Source organism: Sphaerodactylus townsendi, linkage group LG06 (genome assembly GCF_021028975.2).
Source record: "Sphaerodactylus townsendi isolate TG3544 linkage group LG06, MPM_Stown_v2.3, whole genome shotgun sequence".
Lineage (NCBI taxonomy): Eukaryota > Metazoa > Chordata > Lepidosauria > Squamata > Sphaerodactylidae > Sphaerodactylus > Sphaerodactylus townsendi.
The window spans coordinates 44,391,330-44,411,506 of NC_059430.1; the positions used below are offsets into that span (position 1 = coordinate 44,391,330).

The 20,177-nt window shown below is 41.4% G+C and overlaps 1 protein-coding gene across 1 annotated transcript; it reads left to right on the plus strand.

Moving 5' to 3' along the window:
* The first annotated feature begins 5,541 nt into the window (after positions 1-5,541).
* Positions 5,542-19,291, plus strand: LOC125434274. Its single transcript, XM_048499428.1, has 5 exons — positions 5,542-5,943; positions 12,685-12,873; positions 13,134-13,290; positions 16,892-17,071; positions 17,818-19,291. The coding sequence occupies exons 1-5, from the start codon at positions 5,766-5,768 to the stop codon at positions 18,053-18,055; spliced, it is 942 nt and encodes a 313-aa protein (XP_048355385.1). The 5' UTR covers positions 5,542-5,765; the 3' UTR covers positions 18,056-19,291.
* The last annotated feature ends 886 nt before the right edge of the window (positions 19,292-20,177 follow it).

Sequence of the window (20,177 nt, forward strand, 5' to 3'; positions counted from 1 at the left end):
AACCCCTGGTACACACCTGTTCTGGTTGAGACTAGGAAGGAACTTATAAACCAGATTTATTAATGGGTCATGGCGTCTGATCCACTTTTTCCTAGCCTGTAAAACGTTAGAACTATAAATTTGTAGTTTAAAAGAGCTGTGTGTTTAATTATGGCACACACAATAAAAATGCTGTGTGTGTTGCATGATTTTCTAAAATAAAAAATTGAATGCATTCAAGTTGCGTATTTGGATTTCCAAATGGCTTTTGACAGCGTCCCCCAACAAAGACTGCTGAGCAAACTTCATAGTCATGGGATAAAAGGACAAGTAATCTTATGGATTGGGAGCTGCTGAAAAACAAGAAGCAGAGAGTAGGAATAAATGGTCAGTTCTCACAATAGAGGGATGTGGGCAGTGGCGTCCCTCAGAGATCGGTGTTGGGGCTGGTTTTTTTCAACCTATTCATCAATGACCTGGAGCTGGGAGGTGAACACCAGTGTGGCCAAGTTTGCAAATGGCACTTAAGTATTTAGGAGAGTTAAAACGAAACCAGATTGCAAATAGCTCCTAAAGAATCTATCCAGTCTGGAGAGATCATTAAAAGGGTTGGTCATTAAAATGGCCAACGAAATTCAATGTGAATAAGTGTAAAGTGATGCATACTGGGGCAAAAAATCCCTACTTCACAAATAGGATCTGTGCTGCAAAAAGGAGTTGCAGTGAATAGCTTGATGCAAATGTCAATCAGATAGGCAGCTGCTGTGAAAAAGACACATTCCATGCTGGCCGTAATTAGGCAAGGACCAGAGCCTAAAACTGCTGCCATCATACAGCCCTTAAACAAATATACAAATGTGAGACCACGTTTGAAATACTGTGTACTGTTCTGGTTACCACACCTAAAAAAGAATGTTGCAGAACTTAAGAAAGTGCAGAAAAAAGCAATCAAAATGATCATGGGTCTAGCACAGGAGTCTGCAACCTGTGGCTCTCCAGATGTTCATGAACTACAATTCCCATCAGCCCCTGCCAGCATGGCCAATTGAGTGGTTAAAACATGAAGGGCTGTTCAGCTTAGAAAAGAGGCAGGTTAAGGGGAGACATTATAGATGTATATAAATTTATGAATGGCATGGAAAGTCTGGACAGGGAGAAGCTTTTCTCCCTCTCTCCAAATAACATGCCATATAAAGTGCAACCCGGAAGGCATTCTGACCCCTAAAATCACATCTAATAGAGGGGTCAAGCAGGGTTGATTCTGCTCAACCTCTTTTTAAATGACTTAGCGCCCTCTTTGAGAGGGTATGATATGCACAGCCCTTATCTTGGTAAATCAAGGATATTCCTGCTGCTTTATGCAGATGATACCATTTTGTTATCACAGACCAAAGTGGGGTTAAAGCAACTATTAGCCAGGTGTGCTGAATACTGTAATAACAACCACCTTGAAATTAATTATTCCAAATAAAAAATCATGGTTTTTGCAAGCTCACCGTGCCCTTCTAACTGGATGCTGAATGAGGAAGCACTTGAGCAGGTTAAGATCTTTAAATACCTGGGGTTAAATTTTCCATTACAAAGCAGGATGGTCCTCACACAGGAACAGAATAGTTGCTACCAGTAAAAATACAACCAACGTTGTATTTGCGTTTCTTTTACAGAAAGGGTCACCAATTTCTTCCTGCAGCCCTTAAAGCATTTAACTCAAAAGTCTGCTCCCAACTTTTATATGATGTTTCTTTATGGATCCAATCCTGGAATAGAAATATTGAGTGGATCCAATCTACCTTTTTATATCAAATATGTGGAGCGACACACGCTGTTCCCTATGCTACCTTGTGCCTAGAAGCTGGACAGTATCTTCTGGAGACCAGGGCTTGGTGTATAACGTTCAAGCGTTGGATTCAGCTTGACTTCAGGCACGCTACTGAATGGTGGGCTCAGGTAGAAGCAAAGCTCCATACATGGAGCCTGCCTCCTGATGCTATAGCCATGCTCCCTCCCAACAAGATGTTCTCCACTATAAAAGTTAGACTTTTTGAATTGGAACATCAGGAATTGATGGCTCATGCAAAAAAGTTCTGCTCTCCCCTCTCCTTTGGCACCCCATACGGCCGCCTAGGCATGGCCAGATATTTGTTCACTCTTTCTGATCTGTAAGCACTGACGTGCCATCACTTTGGCCAGATGCAATGTGCTTCCTCTCGTTTTGAGGGGTGGAAGAAGCTCCAAAACACCACACAGTGAGCGTTTTTGCATCCGCACGCTGAAAACTGCAGAATCTGTACACCAGGTTCTGTATTATTGCCCCCTTCATAACCGGATCAGAACAACCTTTCAATCTTATTGATGAGCTGAGAGTGCTGGACAGACCAGCAGAAGCCAGTTTATCTGTTCAACAACGAATCCAGTGATGCTCTAGAGCAAACAGCCAAGTTTTTATGCATGGTCAGAAACAATTTTAATTTTGTATTGTCGAAGGCTTTCACAGACGGAATCACTGGGGTGCTGTGTGGTTTCCAGGCTGTATGGCTGTGTTCTAGCAGCATTCTCTCCTGACGTTTCACCTGCAACTGTGGCTCTGATCCACTGAAGATGCCAACCACAGATGCAGGCGAAACATCAGGAGAGAATGCTGCTAGAACACGGCCATACAGCCCGGAAACCACACAGCACCCCAATTTTAATTTTGCTTTGAATTTTGTCTTTTAATTTTTGTATCTTATGTTAAATCTTTGTACTATGTCATTAAAGATTATCTGTTATCTTACCGTGTGTGTGTGTGTGTGTGTGTGTGCGCGCGCGCGCACGCAGCTAAGTAGCACACTTCTTTTGCTTGCAAATGAACCCAGGATCATTCCCAGTTAAAACGATCAGGTAGGACACAATGTGAAAGACTGAGACCATAGAGAGCTACTACCTGTCAGAGTAGACAATACTGATTTCAGGATAAGGCAGTTTCGGGTATTCCTAGCGTGCCCAACTGTATATGATTAGTGAAAAGTGGAGGTGGGAATTCAGACCACACACAAGGGGTGGAAGAGGTAATTTTGGCACTTCTGATTGCCAAACCAAGGTTTGATCTGTTGCAATTGATCTGGGTCTGTGCTCTCAGGAAAACAGAAGTCACGCATTCCAGCCACTCCCATGCTAGACAAAGTAGTAAAGGGCTTGATTTCTAACCTTCTTCTGACCCCACACACAGCAAGGTGAGTCTATAGAGATTTTTTTTCTGGTCTAGGTACTCACTCTCATCTTAACTGAACAAGGCAGGCAATTGTGTAATATTCAATCAGAAAAACATTCTTTAAACACAGATCAAACTTTCTGTAGTTGTATTGAGGCAGGTGGGCTCATCCCCACAACAGCCATCTGCTTCTGCCCCATGCAGATCCTTCCAAAACCAAATACTAGAAATCATGCCATCACCCACCACGCCTTGAGCCAGCAATATTAGGCAGTGCGAGGGGCTTCCTTTCCTAGCAGTAACTAGAACAGTAACTAGATAGGTGCACAACAGTAGAACTCTGCAGAGAACCAGTGAGGTATACAAAGCTAAATGTGCAGGGACATAATTACAAAAAATATGTTAAAACTGAGAGCTGCTGGGATTCAGTTCTTGAAGTTGCACCCTCTGTTCAGAGCCTCCCCTCATTCTCACCCCCAGCCCTGAGCCCAATAGGTAGGTCTTGGTTAAGGCAAAAAATGCTGAGAACATGCATGAACATGTGCACATGCAGAAACACACCATTTTAACATTTTACTTTCATGTGCTGAATCACAGTCTTGTAAAACAGATTCCTCTGCCAATCCCTGGTTTGCTTTAGAACATGCAGAAGAGAATTCCTGAAATGCTTGTTGCTTGCATATGGTCCTTCCCTTTAGCTCAGGGGCAAGGAGAATCCCAAGCAGTAACTCACCTTGAGAGGTGGGAGAAGAAATGGCTGTGCCTTTGCCCATCCCCCTCTGCTGCCCCACCTCTTGGCATCCACTGGAACAGACACTTGCTTCCTCGAAGTAACACTGAGGCCTGCAGGAGCAAACTTGCCCAAATTTGCAGTTGAATGAGCTGGCTCTTTCCAGTCCTGCCATCTATGGAGCAACACACACTCCTCAGTACTAGGGATTGTTATGATAACAGCTGAAAACAAAACAAGCCAGTATCATGATGCCCTTGTGCCATCTACGGTTCGCCTGTGTTTGTAGTACTTTGTACGGGTCTTCTTTGAAGAAGGTTATTGTAACACTGGAAATGGAGAACCAACATGGAGCTGAAATTCAAGACACAGTTTTCTGCAGAGCCCGATATGAGGTAGTGCTATCTTAAGGTGTGCCCACACCAGCTGTTTTCTTTTCCACATGGCACATTGGTACAGTTTGTACCACATACTGGGTAGAGTCACTAACGGTAGTCTTTTGTTTAGCACTTATTAAGAGGCTGGGGAAAGATCCAGCTAGCAACTCAGAGGCAAACTTTGAGCCATATACAGATCTGTTCATGATCAAATACCTCCATTTGTTGCCATACACAGCAAATTTGTATACTTACTCATAAGTTCCTTATTTAGTTTTAAAACATAGCATTCTTACTCAAGTGAATAAAGAAGTCAAATTGTTTTTTTCTTTTGCTGCACATATGTTCTGGCACACTTAATACATTTTTAACAGTTTTAGAAAGTATTTCTTATTTTAGAGTGCTTTGGATGGCAGCCCTACTCACAGTGCTCTACTTTACAGGTACGTACTATGTACATACACACACACACAAGCTCACAAAGTACAAACAGCACATTCAAGAAGAAAGAACAAAAACACTTGGCTTCTTTCCACCTCGATTCTGGAAAGCGGTGAATACACCTTAGTGTAGTTAAGTTCTGAAAAGAAAATTCCTTTTCTTTTAAAGGAAAAATTCACGCACAAAAATCTTCAATGCATCAAGGCAAATGCAGGTCCAGGTCCACCTATGCAAATGCACCTTGAATTAAATGTGCTTGTTCTTCTCCCTCCCTGTTACAGCCTTGCATCCAGTCTCCAACAAGCACGCAGACCCCTTTCCAAAACACCCCAAGTCTAAGAACCAGTCTGGTGATAGCAATGAACATTATTACCGGCTGGCCTTTAGGCACTTCTAAAGCCCTGTGAAAACCTGCCTGTCACCTTCTGGGGCTGTAAAAACTGGCAAACAGATTCAGGATAATTACCTGGCCATTTGCAAGGAGGGACCTCATAGCAACTGTATCATTTATTTTTTTAGCAAGGCAACACATGAGACAGTATAGTCTGTGTATCTTCCTCTGCAAACCAGAGAGAGTTAACAATCTTAGGTTTTTACATTCCTCACCCAAAACCGTATTCACAATAAATCTTCTCCACTAATAGCGACAGCACTATTTAGCATACATAATTGTATGTGAGGTCTCCGCTCCTGTCTTTTTAGCTGCTGTTTGTAAGTGCTGTTTTTTTCAACAGGGGAACCAAGTCATCAAGCCAGTGCTGGAATAATAAAGAAGAGGGGCTGAAGTACATAAAATACAAAGATCGACATTGGGGGTGGGGAAGAGAAGGGTCAGTGAATAATACATACTACTGCCAAAAAATAGAGAAAGGTGGATTCAGTCCAGTAAGAATCTGTGAAACAGCAGCTGGTTTCTGAAAAAAACAATCCTCCTAAAGCCCTAAAAATCCAGCCTATTGTTGCCTGCCCTGCTTTTGAGTGCACAAGAGGAAAACATGCATATAATAATTTGAATATTCCTGGGAGAACAACAGGATGTTACAGTAACATGAAGAAACCAAGGTCCCGAGAACACACAGCCCTTTGCCTACTAGCTTGGAGTTGCCTACAGTTTGCTTTGGGTGAATCTCTTGAATCCCCAGCCAGCACCCCTGGAGAGGAGACTAGCATAAAGACCTTCTTAAGAGAAGCTGCGAATGGGACCACAACACAGAGCAACTTTTCAGGTACTCTTTGGTGTCTGTAACTAAAGTCCATCTGTCCTCTCTTGCCATCAGGTCGTGGGTATAGCATGGATCTTCCTAAATTGAACTGCTACAGGAAAGACCACTGCTTGAGTGTCACATACTAGATCATTTATTAGTTTCTATTCATCACATTTTAACAGTATTAACATGTTAACTGTCAAGTGGATGTCAAAGGTATGACTTCCCCCAAATGAATTTTTAACCAAACTATTGATTCTGAATGTTGATGGAGAAATCAGTAATTAGCTGGAAATTATCAATGTAAGACCAAGTGTGATCTTATGTAGATGTGGTGCTAATCTGCTAGCAAATATTTTATGCAATAGTCACCTAAAAACCTGGTCTTATCAGGACCGATAACAGAATTTAATTTACAGACACAAATTATTTTTGGATTTTCTTCATTTTTAAATGCTGGTATTTATTTTACAGGGAGCTTAAATTAATGTACCATAGGATTGTTCCTCCTAAGAGAGATACTGGCGGTTTGATAAAGTATTGGGGGGTGGGGGGGTGGAGATAATGGCACTGTGACTGTTTCCACAAAAGTACTAGCAGTGGCAGTGGAGATTCTAAGCAGCAGTTTTCTTCATATTTTCCTTGCATCAGTCACCATGCCTGCAATTCCTCTCCCTGCAACAGAGCTTTTCCAGGTTTAAACAAAAATATTGAAATGGATTGTCCTATTACTAGAGCTTTATAACTTTATAATGACATATTGCCCCTAATTCATCTGAATTCCCAGCTTTTACCTTTTAAAAAAGTGTCTAGCCCTGGCTGTTGTGGTTGTATAAATGGAAAACTTCCCAATGCCTTTCCCCTTATAGCTCCACAATGAAACAAGCTGAAGCGTTTAAAAATGGTGGGAATTCAGAAAAATTATTACATAATGACAATAAATTGTTACAATGCTATAGCAATGTGCAAATCTCAGTTTTAAAAGAAGTTTTAAAAAGTGGCGGCATTTTGGTGGCTGCAGAAGGTTGAGGCAATAAAAATGGCACAATTATTAAAAGTAAGATGTGCAAAAATATTCTTTCCATTCACATAGCACATACTTTAGCTGAAATCTTTCCAAAAAGATTTTAGCAAACCAGATTACGCAAACATTACAGCAAAAAGAGAGAGGGAGAACCTAGAAACAAGATGAAGAGAGGATGAATAACGTGGATTCTCCATTCCTCAAATCCCACCCCCACCCCCAATTTGTACATTCAGCCACAGTACACCTCTGTATGGAAGAAATTTGGTAAGTCAAACACAAGTGATGGAAAGCAAATGGAGGGGAGAACTGATGGGCTGGAACATATCTCCTAGAACATAAGAACATAAGAACAAGCCAGCTGGATCAGACCAAAGTCCATCTAGTCCAGCTCTCTGCTACTCGCAGTGGCCCACCAGGTGCCTTTGGGAGCTCACATGTAGGATGTGAACGCAATGGCCTTCTGCGGCTGTTGCTCCCCATCACCTGGTCTGTTAAGGCATTTGCAATCTCAGATCAAAGAGGATCAAGATTGGTAGCCATAAATCAACTTCTCCTCCATAAATCTGTCCAAGCCCCTTTTAAAGCTATCCAGGTTAGTGGCCATCACCACCTCTTGTGGCAGCATATTCCAAACACCAATCACACGTTGCGTGAAGAAGAGTTTCCTTTTATTAGTCCTAATTCTTTCCCCCAGCATTTTCAATGAATGCCCCCTGGTTCTAGTATTGTGAGAAAGAAAGAAAAAGTTCTCTCTATCAACATTTTCTACCCCATGCATAATTTTGTAGACTTCAATCATATCCCCCCTCAGCCGCCTCCTCTCCAAACTAAAGAGTCCCAAACGCTGCAGCCTCTCCTCATAGGGAAGGTGCTCCAGTCCCTCAATCATCCTTGTTGCCCTTCTCTGCCCTTTTTCTATCTCCTCAATATCCTTTTTGAGATGTGGCGACCAGAACTGGACACAGTACTCCAAGTGCGGTCGCACCACTGCTTTATATAAGGGCATGACAATCTTTGCAGTTTTATTATCAATTCCTTTTCTAATGATCCTCCTACCCACCAATTTTCATTTCAATCACCTTCCCAACAGTTTTCAGCAATCTTCTCCCTACCCAGGCTCCAAGTGGTTCTGAATCAGTATGTATACGGATGTGTGTGGCTGAACTGCTGAGTGCTTCCTATAAAGAGCCCACTGTTGGTACTGCATCACCAAACATGGAGATGGACACATGCCTGCAAAAATAATATGAAGTACTGCCCTTGAGAGATGTTCAGGACATTTTAATTTCCACCTATTCTTCCCATCATACAGTCTATTTTAAGTCTGTCCTTCTGGCATAGAGAGCAGCAGTAATAATCTAAAGGAATTTGCTAAACCTCTTATGAACACTGTACCGTTAAAGAGTATTATCTTGGTTGTGTCGGGGGGAGGGTGTTACTTAAAATAGGCACATGGAAATAAAAAATCTCTCTGTTTTAAAACAATGCATTAAGCGCTAAACAATGAGACTGTATGAAGAATGACCACTCTCCCCAATGATCATTCGGCACAGGTGCTAATCTTCCAGACTGGAAAGAGGTAATAAATTTGCTTATTCTGAGTCCTGGTGAAAACCTTCTATCCCAGCCAAGGTCCACTCAATACTGTCTTCCAGGAGCTTTATTTAAAACCAATAATCGGTATTACTGAACAGAATCCCAATTATACAGAAAAGACTAGTACATGTAAACAAGATTTATAAATTAAAAACAAACACGTTTCTTCTCCTCTCCTCTTCCTTTTTCTTTTGGTCATCGTCACCTCTGACTTATGGTGACCCCTGGTGGGGTTTTCAAGGCAAGAGACATTCAGAGGTGGTTTGCCATTGCTTGCCTCTGTGTCACAACCCTTGGATTCTTTGGAGGTCTCCCTTCCAAATTCTTGCCAGATCATCCCGGCTTAGCTTCCAAGATATGATGAGATCAGGCTAGGCCAGGGCTATCCTGCTCTCCTACCTAGCCTGCATTTAAAAATAAAATCCAATTTATAAACATTTTACTTAGCCTTTTCAGAACAGAGATTTGGGGGTTCAGGGATGTGGATATCTTTTACAGACAAAATTACATGAGCCTCACATTATTTTATTAAACCACCTAATTAGTTTTTTTTAAGGATATTAAATAAGGCACCTTTCTACATGGCAAAAAATAAGTCTTGCAAACTTGGTTCCCTTTGTTCTGGGATTTCTTCTAAGCATAAAGCCATTGATTCATAAGTAATCCTTCAAAGCTGAAAACTGTAAGATGGAAACAATGCATGCTTGTATATTTACACAAAAACCTAAAAGCACACTTTCTTTCCTACTACGTCAAAAAATCCTAAACAAGATTTAGAATTAAAATCTTCAGTAGCACCTTGCTCACACTTTAATATAAAAACTTCACTTGCCTGTAATTAAAGAAAGATCTTCCCCCTTTCTCTGCTGTCTGATAATATATCTGACTTTTCTTAACAGAGAAACAACAGGGAAACTCAAGCATCAGAAGAGGTAACAGTTTCATCTGTGGAAAATCAGGCTTTTGCTGAGAAGTCACTGGCTTTCTTTTCCTCTCTTTAAAAATGAGAGAAGACATTGGAGGAACAAGCTATATATACCTTTGTTTTTGCTTATCATACTGGTTAGGGGTGCCAATTCCAGATTAGGAAATTCCTGGGGGGAGCCCGAGAAGTGTGAGCCAGAGACTCCACTCTCCAATGTTGGCAGAGTAATTAATACAGCAAAGGTGCACAACCTGATTAAAGTGTAGATAGACATTTATTCAGGAACTAATACACTTGGTAGTTAAAGGATGGACAGAAAAGGGCCCTTAACAACATGACTAGCTGAGAGACAGAGCAAGACTGAGAATGGAACTTTTCAGAAGGAGATGTTGCCCTAAGAGCAACAATTTGGAGACAGACAAGGACAGACACTTAAGAGGAGAGAAGGTGCTAACTTTACAATCTTATCTAGCTGCCCTCTTGTTACCTCTTGCAGGGTCTTTTTCTCTTCCTTGTATACCATACATTCCCTATTCTAACATCTCTTTTCAAGGTCTAGTGTACAAAGTCCACAAGATTCATCTTGAGAAAGTGGCTCGGTGATGTGTTCACTATCATTTCTTCTATGGGACAGCACTACAACTCAACAAGCCCTTCTTCTTGCACATTTCACACTAGATTATTCTTCACATCCATGTGTTTAGTTCTTTAGTTGATCTTCTCCATCTGTGCAGGTTTTATGCACCCTTGTCAAACAGCTGTACTGGTTTAGGTTCATCTACTGCTAAATCTTGTATTAGTTGCAGTATCCATTTGAATTGTCTATATGCTTTTGCTGTGGATATGTATTTAGCTTCAGTTGAGGTAACCGCTACAACTCCTTGATTGCCGCTGCTCCAGCTGACTGTCCACTGCCACAGAAGAAGCAGTGTCCACTGGTTGACTTTCTATCTGAAGTATCTCCTGCTCAGCCCACACCTGTCTATCATACTAGTTTGGGATTGTCACTTGTTGGTAATTTCAGTTTCAGATGTGTGGTGTCATGTAAGTACTTGGCAAGTATTCTGAATGAACTTCCAGTTCCTTTTGCTCAGAGATTCCATCTTCCTATATAATATGCCCACAGCTGCTGTGATATCAGGGTGCATAATTGTGCTTACATACAGCAGTTTTCCAACTGATTCTCTGTACTGCTTGTTGTCAGGCAGAAGTTCACTACTTCCTTGCTAGTTCAGGTAGTTTGTTTCCATAGGAAACTGGTTTAGCTCCTTTCATATTCTAGGACTTGTCGCTTCTGGTTGAGAAGATACCTTCCATATTCCTGTCATTCTATTTGTATTCCAAGATAGCAGTTGATGTGTTCTGTTTCACTTCTATGTCTTGATTCAGATGTTGAACTATTTCATCATAGTCCTCCTTGTCTTCATAGCATAAAATCTGGCATCCACATAAGTCAGAATGTAAATCCATTTCTCATCTCTATATCTTGAGTGCAGGCAATGTTCCACTGTGGCTTGCACAAATTCTTCCTTGATTAGCATTTGATGAAGTTTCTCATTCTAACATCTTGCAGCCCATTTCAGTCCATAGATGCTCTTTTGCAGTTTACACACAACATGACTTGCCTTTGGATTGTTCAAATATAAACATCATCCTCTATTTCTCTGTGCAGAAAGGCAGTCTTCCTTGCTACTGCTCTGCTCAAGTATATCTCACACTGGTGGGGTTTCATTGTAGTCTTCCCTATACTTCTGAGAGTATCCTCTAGTACATGGGTCTGCAACCTGTGGCTCTCCAGATGTTCATGGACTACAACTCCATTCTGTCCCTACCAGCATGACCAATTTAAAAAAGTTTAAATCAGGGAGTACATAAACTTTAGCAATAAATACAAATAGATCGTGTAAAAAGCTCAACATGGGAGCACGAAGAAACAAGTGAAACATGCCATATCCAAACGAGGACCAGAGTTAATTTAGGAAAAAAGGAAATGTCCAGCTGGCTCGACAGAGAAGGTCTGGTAGGACAGCTCTGTCCTGCAGGTCCTGAGGCAGATTCCGCAGGGCCCAGATTTCACTAGGAAGAGTGTTCCACCAGGCCGCAAAAACTCTGGCCCGTGTCGAAGCCAGCTGAACAGTTCGGGGCCAGGACTACTAACAAATTCCCCTCCACAATCCGGAGGGGTCTCCGAGGGCAATATGGGGAGATGCAGTCATGCAGATATGCAGGTCCAAGACCACTAATGGCCTTAAAGGTTAATACCAAAACTTTGAAGACAATTCAGTATGTGACAGGCAGCTAGCGTAGCTCTTTCAGGACAGGTGTAATATGGTCCCTGCTAAAAGCTCCAGTTAAGAGCCTAGCAGCTGCATGCTGTACAAGTTTCAACTTCTGGATCGACTTCAAAGGAAGGCCAGAGTACAGTGAATTACAGTAGTCTAATCTAGAGGTGACTGTTGCATGGATTACTATAGCCAGGTTGGTATGAGTAAGGTATGGGGCCAGCTGCTACGCTTGACATAGATGGAAAAAGGCATCCTGGGCTGTCTTGGTGACCTGGTCCTCCAACGAAAGAGTGGAGCCCAGAGTAACCCCTGGGCTCTTCACTGATGAGGCAAGATGGAGGACCTCACCATTCAGGGTTGGCAGTTGAAAATTCCCCGGCCAATCTCCCCAACTGAGCCACAGAACCTCTGTCTTAGATGGATTCGATTAACACAAGTGCATTCTTATCAGGACTTTCCTTTCCTGCAGCTCTCAACTGTTCAGCTAAATCAAGCGTTCTATCAAGATGATCTTGGAGATTGCCACACTCCTGCATTCTTATGCTAAACAATTATTTCTGGAGATGCATCTGGCTCTTGAATGACATTTTCCTATGCAACCCCTGCAGTTCTGCCCAAACAGACTTGGCAGTTGGGAATTTAATGACCCTTAATAGCTGTTGCTGTAGTCTGAAGATCAGTTGTAATTCCAGATTTCCAAGCTCCTCTTTGAGCGATCTGTGCAGAGGTTACACTGAGGCACCCACACAAAACACCTCCTTTTCCAAGCACATACCCAGTTAAATGTTAAAAATCAGTTAAAAATCAGCAGCCTGTCCAAAATGATTCTGTGGGACCAGCATAAGACCAGAATTCCCAATGTCACTGATCCTTAAAAATTTGCACTTTGTAATAATAACCTATATATTTCCACTCTACTTTTGTTATAGCTCAATGTGCAGCTCTCCATCTTCCACGCTATGGATTTATGTACATTGATGAGGGCTCTGGCAGCTCCCTGGGCTCAGCTGTCATCTATGGGTGCTCAGAAGGATATCAGCTTGTAGGCAATGGAAAGCTGACTTGTTTGCTGAAAGGAGGCATCCCATACTGGAGTCATCCTCCACCGCATTGTGAAGGTAAACTGAAGGCAAGTCAAACAATTAAGGAAAGGCTGATTGAAAAGCTTGCAAATTTCTTAGCAACTAATCGGCAGTTAATCAAAATGAAATGTCACTTCCAAAATTCATGATGATTTTATGTTAGTTGGTTGAGTAAAAAACAACAATAGTCATGGTATTTTAAATACTGACAACATTTCATGCCAGGCTAAGTTGTCATAGGCTGGAGCCCATTTCTCCAGAAACCATAATCCTAACACACTGTTTTTATTGGCTAGTGATCCCAAAGCCGACAGACAAAGGTTTCCAAGTGGCAGTTATAGCCTCTCTCATCAGCGGAGTTGTCATTGTTACCATGTCCATCTCATTTGCTGTTTGCTGCCTGCGAGACAGACTGCTGAGAGGAACTAAATATGGAAATGGAGCCGATGAAGAGTAAGTAATTCTAGACTCCATACATAACTGGGATCAGACCTAGTCACTAGACAGAATGAGTTAGCGCCTGTCAAATAAAATGGATTAAGGAAGAACTGCTAGGTATCTAGGACTGGCCTGAACAGGTCCGAAATGAAATGTTTTGGCCAATGTCCAAGGAATGTATATTACATTATGGCTTTTGTATTGCTTCAACCCTTGATCTCAGTTCTTTCCTCTTTAATAGCATTGTTGCTATGAAACCCTATCCAGCATTCAAGCAGGTGATCAATACATCTTTATTAGACTGAATATAGAGAAAAATATCATTCTTGTGGTGCATACTGAAACCTTGGGCATCTGGGGAAAGGCTTCTGCCATCAGCTTTAATGTAAACTTGCTTCCAAAATTTTGATTCCTTCCAAGATGGTACAGCCCTAAGAAAAGATAATACATACTTTGTGTGTCTCACTGAATTAGTCATTGGATCAAAGGCAAGAAAAGAGTATGGTTATCCTCTCATACGCCACCTCTCTAATCCCATCCTCGCATCATCTTCTCAGCTGAATGTTTCAAGCAGGAAAACATGAACCTATTGAAAATAAATTGTTACTAGCAGGAACCCACAAAAGACTTGCAGGAGGTATCTCATTCCCCCCTCCCTCATTATGACTTTTCTCTTTCCTAGAAGCCCCCATAACCTCTCCCTTCTTCTCCCTTTCTTCTCCTTCTCACCTAACAGCCAAGCCACAAGTGCACCTTTTACCTTTTTGGGTTTCAAAAAAAATGTAATTTCTTATAGATTTCAGATTTTTCTGCAAACCAGGGGCATTTTTCAGGTTTGTAGAAAGATCTACCTTACCTATTCCCAGCTCCAGCCACTTGATGTAAGTATCCTCAGATTAGTCTAACTTCACTATTAGTATACAGATAAATAAGTATGTAAAACAGGCCTGGATTGGAATGCAAGTGAGTGGAATGCAAATGCCCTCTGCTGGTTAATAGATTCCATTATTATAGCTGTTTTACTCTTTCAAGAAATTACTTGCAGGCTATGAGTATCTGACACAGTTTGCTGTTTCAAAGTGATATATTACTAAATACTTTTTCAGTTACAAGGACAGTTGATATATATGTAAAGAGGGAACAGGAGGAGAGAGAAGAGGAGGGAGGGTTGGATCCCATGACCTACGCAAAGCACAGTTCACGCAGATAGATCTTCCCATCCTTCACCTCGCCTCAGCAGTCCTGTCTGTCTGCCAAGAAGCTAATGGTCAGAGAACCCTTATGGGCAAAATAACCTACATGGCACTGGGAGCTGAAGCATGGAGGGCATAATTTGGAAACTGCCCCTCTTCCACTTGGGTTTTTCAGAAGTCATGAGGGGTAAGGATGAGATGATCTATGGAGCTCATGGTTTGTAGAATCCAACCCATACATAAACACCCCTCTTCCAAATATACTCTAATGCTTAACTTTTTCCTACTTCAAAAAAATTACTTGCTGGACTTTTCCACTGTTGTAGTGGTTCAAATGTTAGACCTGTACTCCTATCCATAAACTTTTTTGTAATGTGTCTAAAATGTATGCACCTATGGGGGGATAGCACCTGATCTGCTGAGATCAGGGCAGTTGCAAATGTTTTTTCAATACATACGACAAAGAAAACATGTTTTGTCTAAAGCAGCCTCACCGACAACAAACCTGGAAAAACTGCACAATACTGTAGTTTCATCATTATTAAACAACCATTTTCACATCACTGCTGGCAAATAAGCCAACATTTGGTGCTTTTTTCCATCTTTTATTCCTTGGTTATAGCGCACACATTACTTAATGTTTTATTACACAGTGTGTAATGCTTTTACACACAAATTACTGTGTGTGAAACAAATGCTGCCACCTGCAGGCAATAGGCTCAAAGTTGAAAATGATGTTGGTACGATTATAAAAGGTAAGTTAGACCTACACTTTGAGAGGTTTCCTACGCTGACAAACATACAGAAGTCACTGAATGTATATTTGCAACACTATTTTCTGATGGCTTGAGGAGTGAAGGCCTAGAAAGAAAATGGAAAATTGGAGAAAACCTTTTGAAAACTATTCAAAGGGGAGGAGTTGAAGAACAGTGAAAAAACTCCAATTTTTTGGAGTTCCTCTTTGAGAACAAATCAAATACCTGTTGAGAATCCGAGTGCTGCCATTGCTAAGACTGTAGTTTGGTCTCTGGGCCACGTTCCATCAACATTTACGAATCATTCCCAAAAATTTAAGACTACATCATTCAATCTGAAGGTGTCAATTCTCTCTCGTTCCTCATCAACATTCAAACTTTTCAGCACCTACTTGGCTGACAGCTCTACATATCCAACTGCTCATAAATTATAAACCCAACACATTCCCTGGATATACCCAGTGTCTCAGCTAGGTATATTGTTTTAGCTGAGATTCACCGATCTGCCAAAGTCAGGTAAAGAACATCATCAACAATTTCAAGAGTTGACACTGTTGAAGGCCTCCCAGACCTTGCTGCATCTTCGGTCTCAAAATCTCCATGCTGAAAGTTAGCACGCCACTTCTTTACACTTGAGTGTGATGGCCACTTGTCATTCAATGTTTGCATCATAGTTTCCAGGATTTCATCTGGAGTGTTCTTTTGCACAAACAGGAACTTCATGATGGCCTGGAGCAACACTGGAAAACCCCTCACTTTTCATTGACATGGTTCTGTCAATGATCAGAGAAAAACTCAAAAATTAGTGCTACCATCATGCAAACTGGCATTTTACAATATAGAACACTCTTTCTAGCTACAGGGACAAAATCATACTCATATTTGGGGAAGTGGGCCAGGCAGATAACTTTTCAGCATTCCTTTTTTGTGTTTAGGCATCACAGGTTACAGCAGTTTGCAGAATTCTCTCACAGTACCGGACATATTTTAAAAAATTACAGAAAATATATGCATTCATACTTCTACATTTCATAAATTTGTCAAATAATACAGCTGAATATACAAAGTTATCAAGGATGCTATTTATGTTGCTAAAGAAGTAAAATACAGTTAAGTTTGATAAAAATTGTATATTGTCATTTCCCTCAACATTTTTTTTCTCAAAAAGAAACCTTCCATTTTTTCCCCCATGGTCTCAAAAATTCTAGAAATTTTACACCTCTACAGGCTCCTTAAAAATGTTTGCTTTTGGATTGCTAGCATGGCCATTTCAAACAAATCTGTCTGTTCAAACAACTCCTCCTAATTATATCTTGCAGCACTGTAACTTCACATTTTCCATACATGTACACATGTACTATTGAGAACATAACTGCCATTTTGGGCAGTGAACACTGATTACAAACACAGTTGGTGAAAATATGATACCCCATTCCAGAATGTACTGAGTCTTACAATTTAAACAAGGTTTACCATAGGCAGATCATATAAACATCCCTCAAGTTTTGCATAACAAGATACTTATCCAGTACTGACACTACCACAGATTTATTGGTGGATGCATGTGCAGATGTAAAATGCCCAAAAATGTAGTCATAAAATTTCCTGGCATAATTCCTCTTGCTGCTAGAACAGAGTCACCACTTTACATGTTTTCCTGTTTCTTAGGCAACAGCAAAGGAGGAAATGTAAGGATGGAAGAGCCAGCTCTAAGCAGGAAATGGGAAAACAAAGGAGTCACTTTGGGAAACTGAAGCACAATCGCAGGCTTCACTACAGTACCTCCACCCTCTACAGTTGTGCATATCCTGGGGTACTGGCAGGATGCAGCAACCAGGGATTTCAAAGGTATTGAGCCAGCTTGCTATCAACATTTCTTCCCATACAAACTAAGATATATTTGTAAAGTACAATATATATGCTGAAATTAGTCAAGATATAACTGGTTTATGACTATACACACATTGCCTTACCTACTAAACCTTTCTTTTCATTCTTCAAGCACCTGTTTCTTTTCCCCATTCTCCAACAGCCCAAATTAGGGCCACATCTGAAGACATTGTTTTATACCATCAGTGTGGTGTAATGGTTAAGAGCGGTGGACTCTTATCTGGAGAGCTGGATTTGATTCTGCACACTTCCACATGAGCAGTGGACTCTTATCTGGGGAACTAGATGTTTCTCCTCCTACACATGAAGCCTACTGGGTAACCTTGAGTTAGGAACAGTTCTTCAGAACTCTCTCAGCCGCATCTACTTCACAAGGTGTCTGTTGTAGGGAGAGGAAGGGAAAGGAGTTTGTAAGCCTCTTTGAGACTCCTTATAGGAGAGAAAGGTGGCATATAAATCCAATCTCTTATTCTCTTCTTGAAGTCATATGAGAATACAATTACCAGCTGCTAATGCACAACAACCAGCAGGTGGTCCACATCATTCTGTGGGTTTGACACGACTGGAAGCTCATCCTCTTTGAGCAACTCAAGTAGTGAATGTTGGAATGAGGCACAGTTCAAGAAATGCTTTAAGTAAATAACTGAATAGATTTAAGTCGAGTTGCATCTCTTACCATTGTTTATGTGTTCTATTTATAACAGGAGTCAAGAAAACCTAGAAAAAGGCGCTCTGCCATCTTTATGCTCTGAGATCCACATCTTTCCGCAGGTTGTTCTGAAGCCAGACACGGTCCCATCTACTTCCATGTTTGTCCACTTACCTCAGAAACAAGGAGACATTACTTTGACCGTGAAACCCTGCCATCCCGGTCTTTCCCCAGATTTGCCTTCTGCTTATTATAGAAGATTTGAAGGACTCCAACTCTTGAGCAAGCAGTGATGGAGGCATTTTGAATTCAAAGAAGTCACTTGGCTAATTATAAATACTAATGCCTCCAGATTTTAGCAAGGTCCGTCATGGTCATGCAAAGTTCAGTCAGCATAAATTGCCCACAGCAATCTGTTGACTGGGCTCCAAACATGAGAGGCACATACCGGTACTTTACATCAAATCTAAAACGTGCAACAGAGTAGGATTATCTGAACTATGCAAACTTGTTCAGGACAAAATGCAATGAAAAATGTTTGATAACGCACACTTATCTACATAGCAATAGAACTCTACAGGAAAAAAATTGTTTTAACATGTACTTCCCTTACATGGATTGCGGTGGGCTGTAGTCCCAACTTTATGCGGAGTGCTTTCTGCTGCAATTTAGAGAAGGCAGGCTGGGCAGGCCAGGATTAAGCTGCACTCCTTGCTGTTGACTCCAGTTGAATCCTCTGGGAAGGTAGGAAGCAGATTTAGAGTAGGGATGGGACACTGCCCTACACCATCCCCACCCCACTTCCTATGGACGTCATTTCACTAGGACATCCCAAACTGTATGTTGATCCCACCATGCAACTGAAACAGCTAATATGATGAATTGATTCTGAACTAGTTTAAAAAGCTGGATTACTTGAGGAAAGACACAAGAGGTTATTATGTGTAACATAAGAGTAAATATAAAACACATACGAAAAAGTAGGATAACCCTCAAAAACTGATTGCTTTTCCCCCATGACTTAGCTACAGATCCCATCTTCAGACACTAAATTTCTAACTAGCTGACATTTGGACTAGCAACAAGTAATTGACAGAGGCATATCGTTATTGTAAGTGCCAAGCTATTCACTACCACTAGATTTTTGCAAGAGGCAGCATAGTGCAGCAATTAAGAGTAATGGACATTTACAATTTTCTATATTTAGAAAGCTTACCGTATATACTGGCGTATAAGACTACTTTTGAACCCTGGGAAATCATCTGTAAAGTCTGGGGTCGTCTTATACGCCGGGTACGTAGTCTTATATGGCGAGTATAACCCAAACTCTATATTTTAACTGGGAAAGTGGAGGGTCGTCTTATACACCCAGTCGTCTTATACGCCGGTATATACGGTATATGCTGCCCCTCCAGAGACCCCTGCTCCAGGCAGCTTACAACTAAGATAATAAAAAGGCATTAAAACAAAATAGGGCATAAAAACATAAAATACACAGTTAATAACTTTAAGTGACTCTCAGGGCAGAAACAGACCATAAAATTGGGTGCTGTGTGGTTTCCGGGCTGTATGGCCGTGTTCTAGCAGCATTCTCTCCTGACGTTTTGCCTGCATCTGTGGCTGGCATCTTCAGAGGATCTTCAGAGGATCAGATGCCAGCCACAGATGCAGGCGAAACGTCAGGAGAGAATCTCTGCTAAATTATACAACCATACAGCTCTAACACAATGCCCTGATTCCGACGGTGAAAGCCTTCGACAATACAGACCATAAAATGTTGAAAAGATAAAACACTTTAATTATAGCCTGGATAAAAAGGAATGTTTTAACCTGGAACCTAAAAGGAAGGTAGGTGCTGGGAAAGCCTCACAGGGGACAGCATTCTGAAGGCAAGAAGCCATCACTGAAAAAGCCCTGCCTTTGGTCACCACCCACCTCACCTCAGAAGGGGCTTTAGAAGATCTTGGGGAAATGGGAGGAGGCGGTCCTTCTGATACCCCTGCACCTTAAATTGCATGCCCAGAAGCAGATGGACAGCCAGTGTAGAAGCACAGAATCATAGAGCTGGAAGAGACCACAAGGGCCATCAAGTCCAACCCCCTGCAATGCAGATCCTTTCAGCACAGGGGTGACATGACTACAAGTGGGGATAATTGGTTTCAAATACCACTCAGTCATGACCTTGGGCCAGTTGCTTTCTCAGCCTAACATACGTCACAAGATTATTTATTTAGAACATTTTCATCCTGTCAACCCTCCAAGGAGCTCAGAGTGGCATACATTCCCTTCTTTATCCTAATAACCACTCTGTGAGGTAGGTTAGGCTGAGGGGGCACGGGTGGCCCAACATTATTCAGCAAGCTTCACGGCAGAGTAGGGATTTGAAAATAGGTACTTCAGATACTATGTCAGCAC

Excerpts from the sequence above, each read along its gene's own strand:
- LOC125434274 (XM_048499428.1), top strand. The coding sequence starts at position 5,766 with ATGAAGAAACCAAGGTCCCGAGAACACACAGCCCTTTGCCTACTAGCT. Across the intron at positions 5,944-12,684 it reads AACACAGAGCAACTTTTCAG|CTCAATGTGCAGCTCTCCAT; the intron begins GTACTCTTTGGT and ends CTTTTGTTATAG. Across the intron at positions 13,291-16,891 it reads GGAAATGGAGCCGATGAAGA|GCAACAGCAAAGGAGGAAAT; the intron begins GTAAGTAATTCT and ends CCTGTTTCTTAG.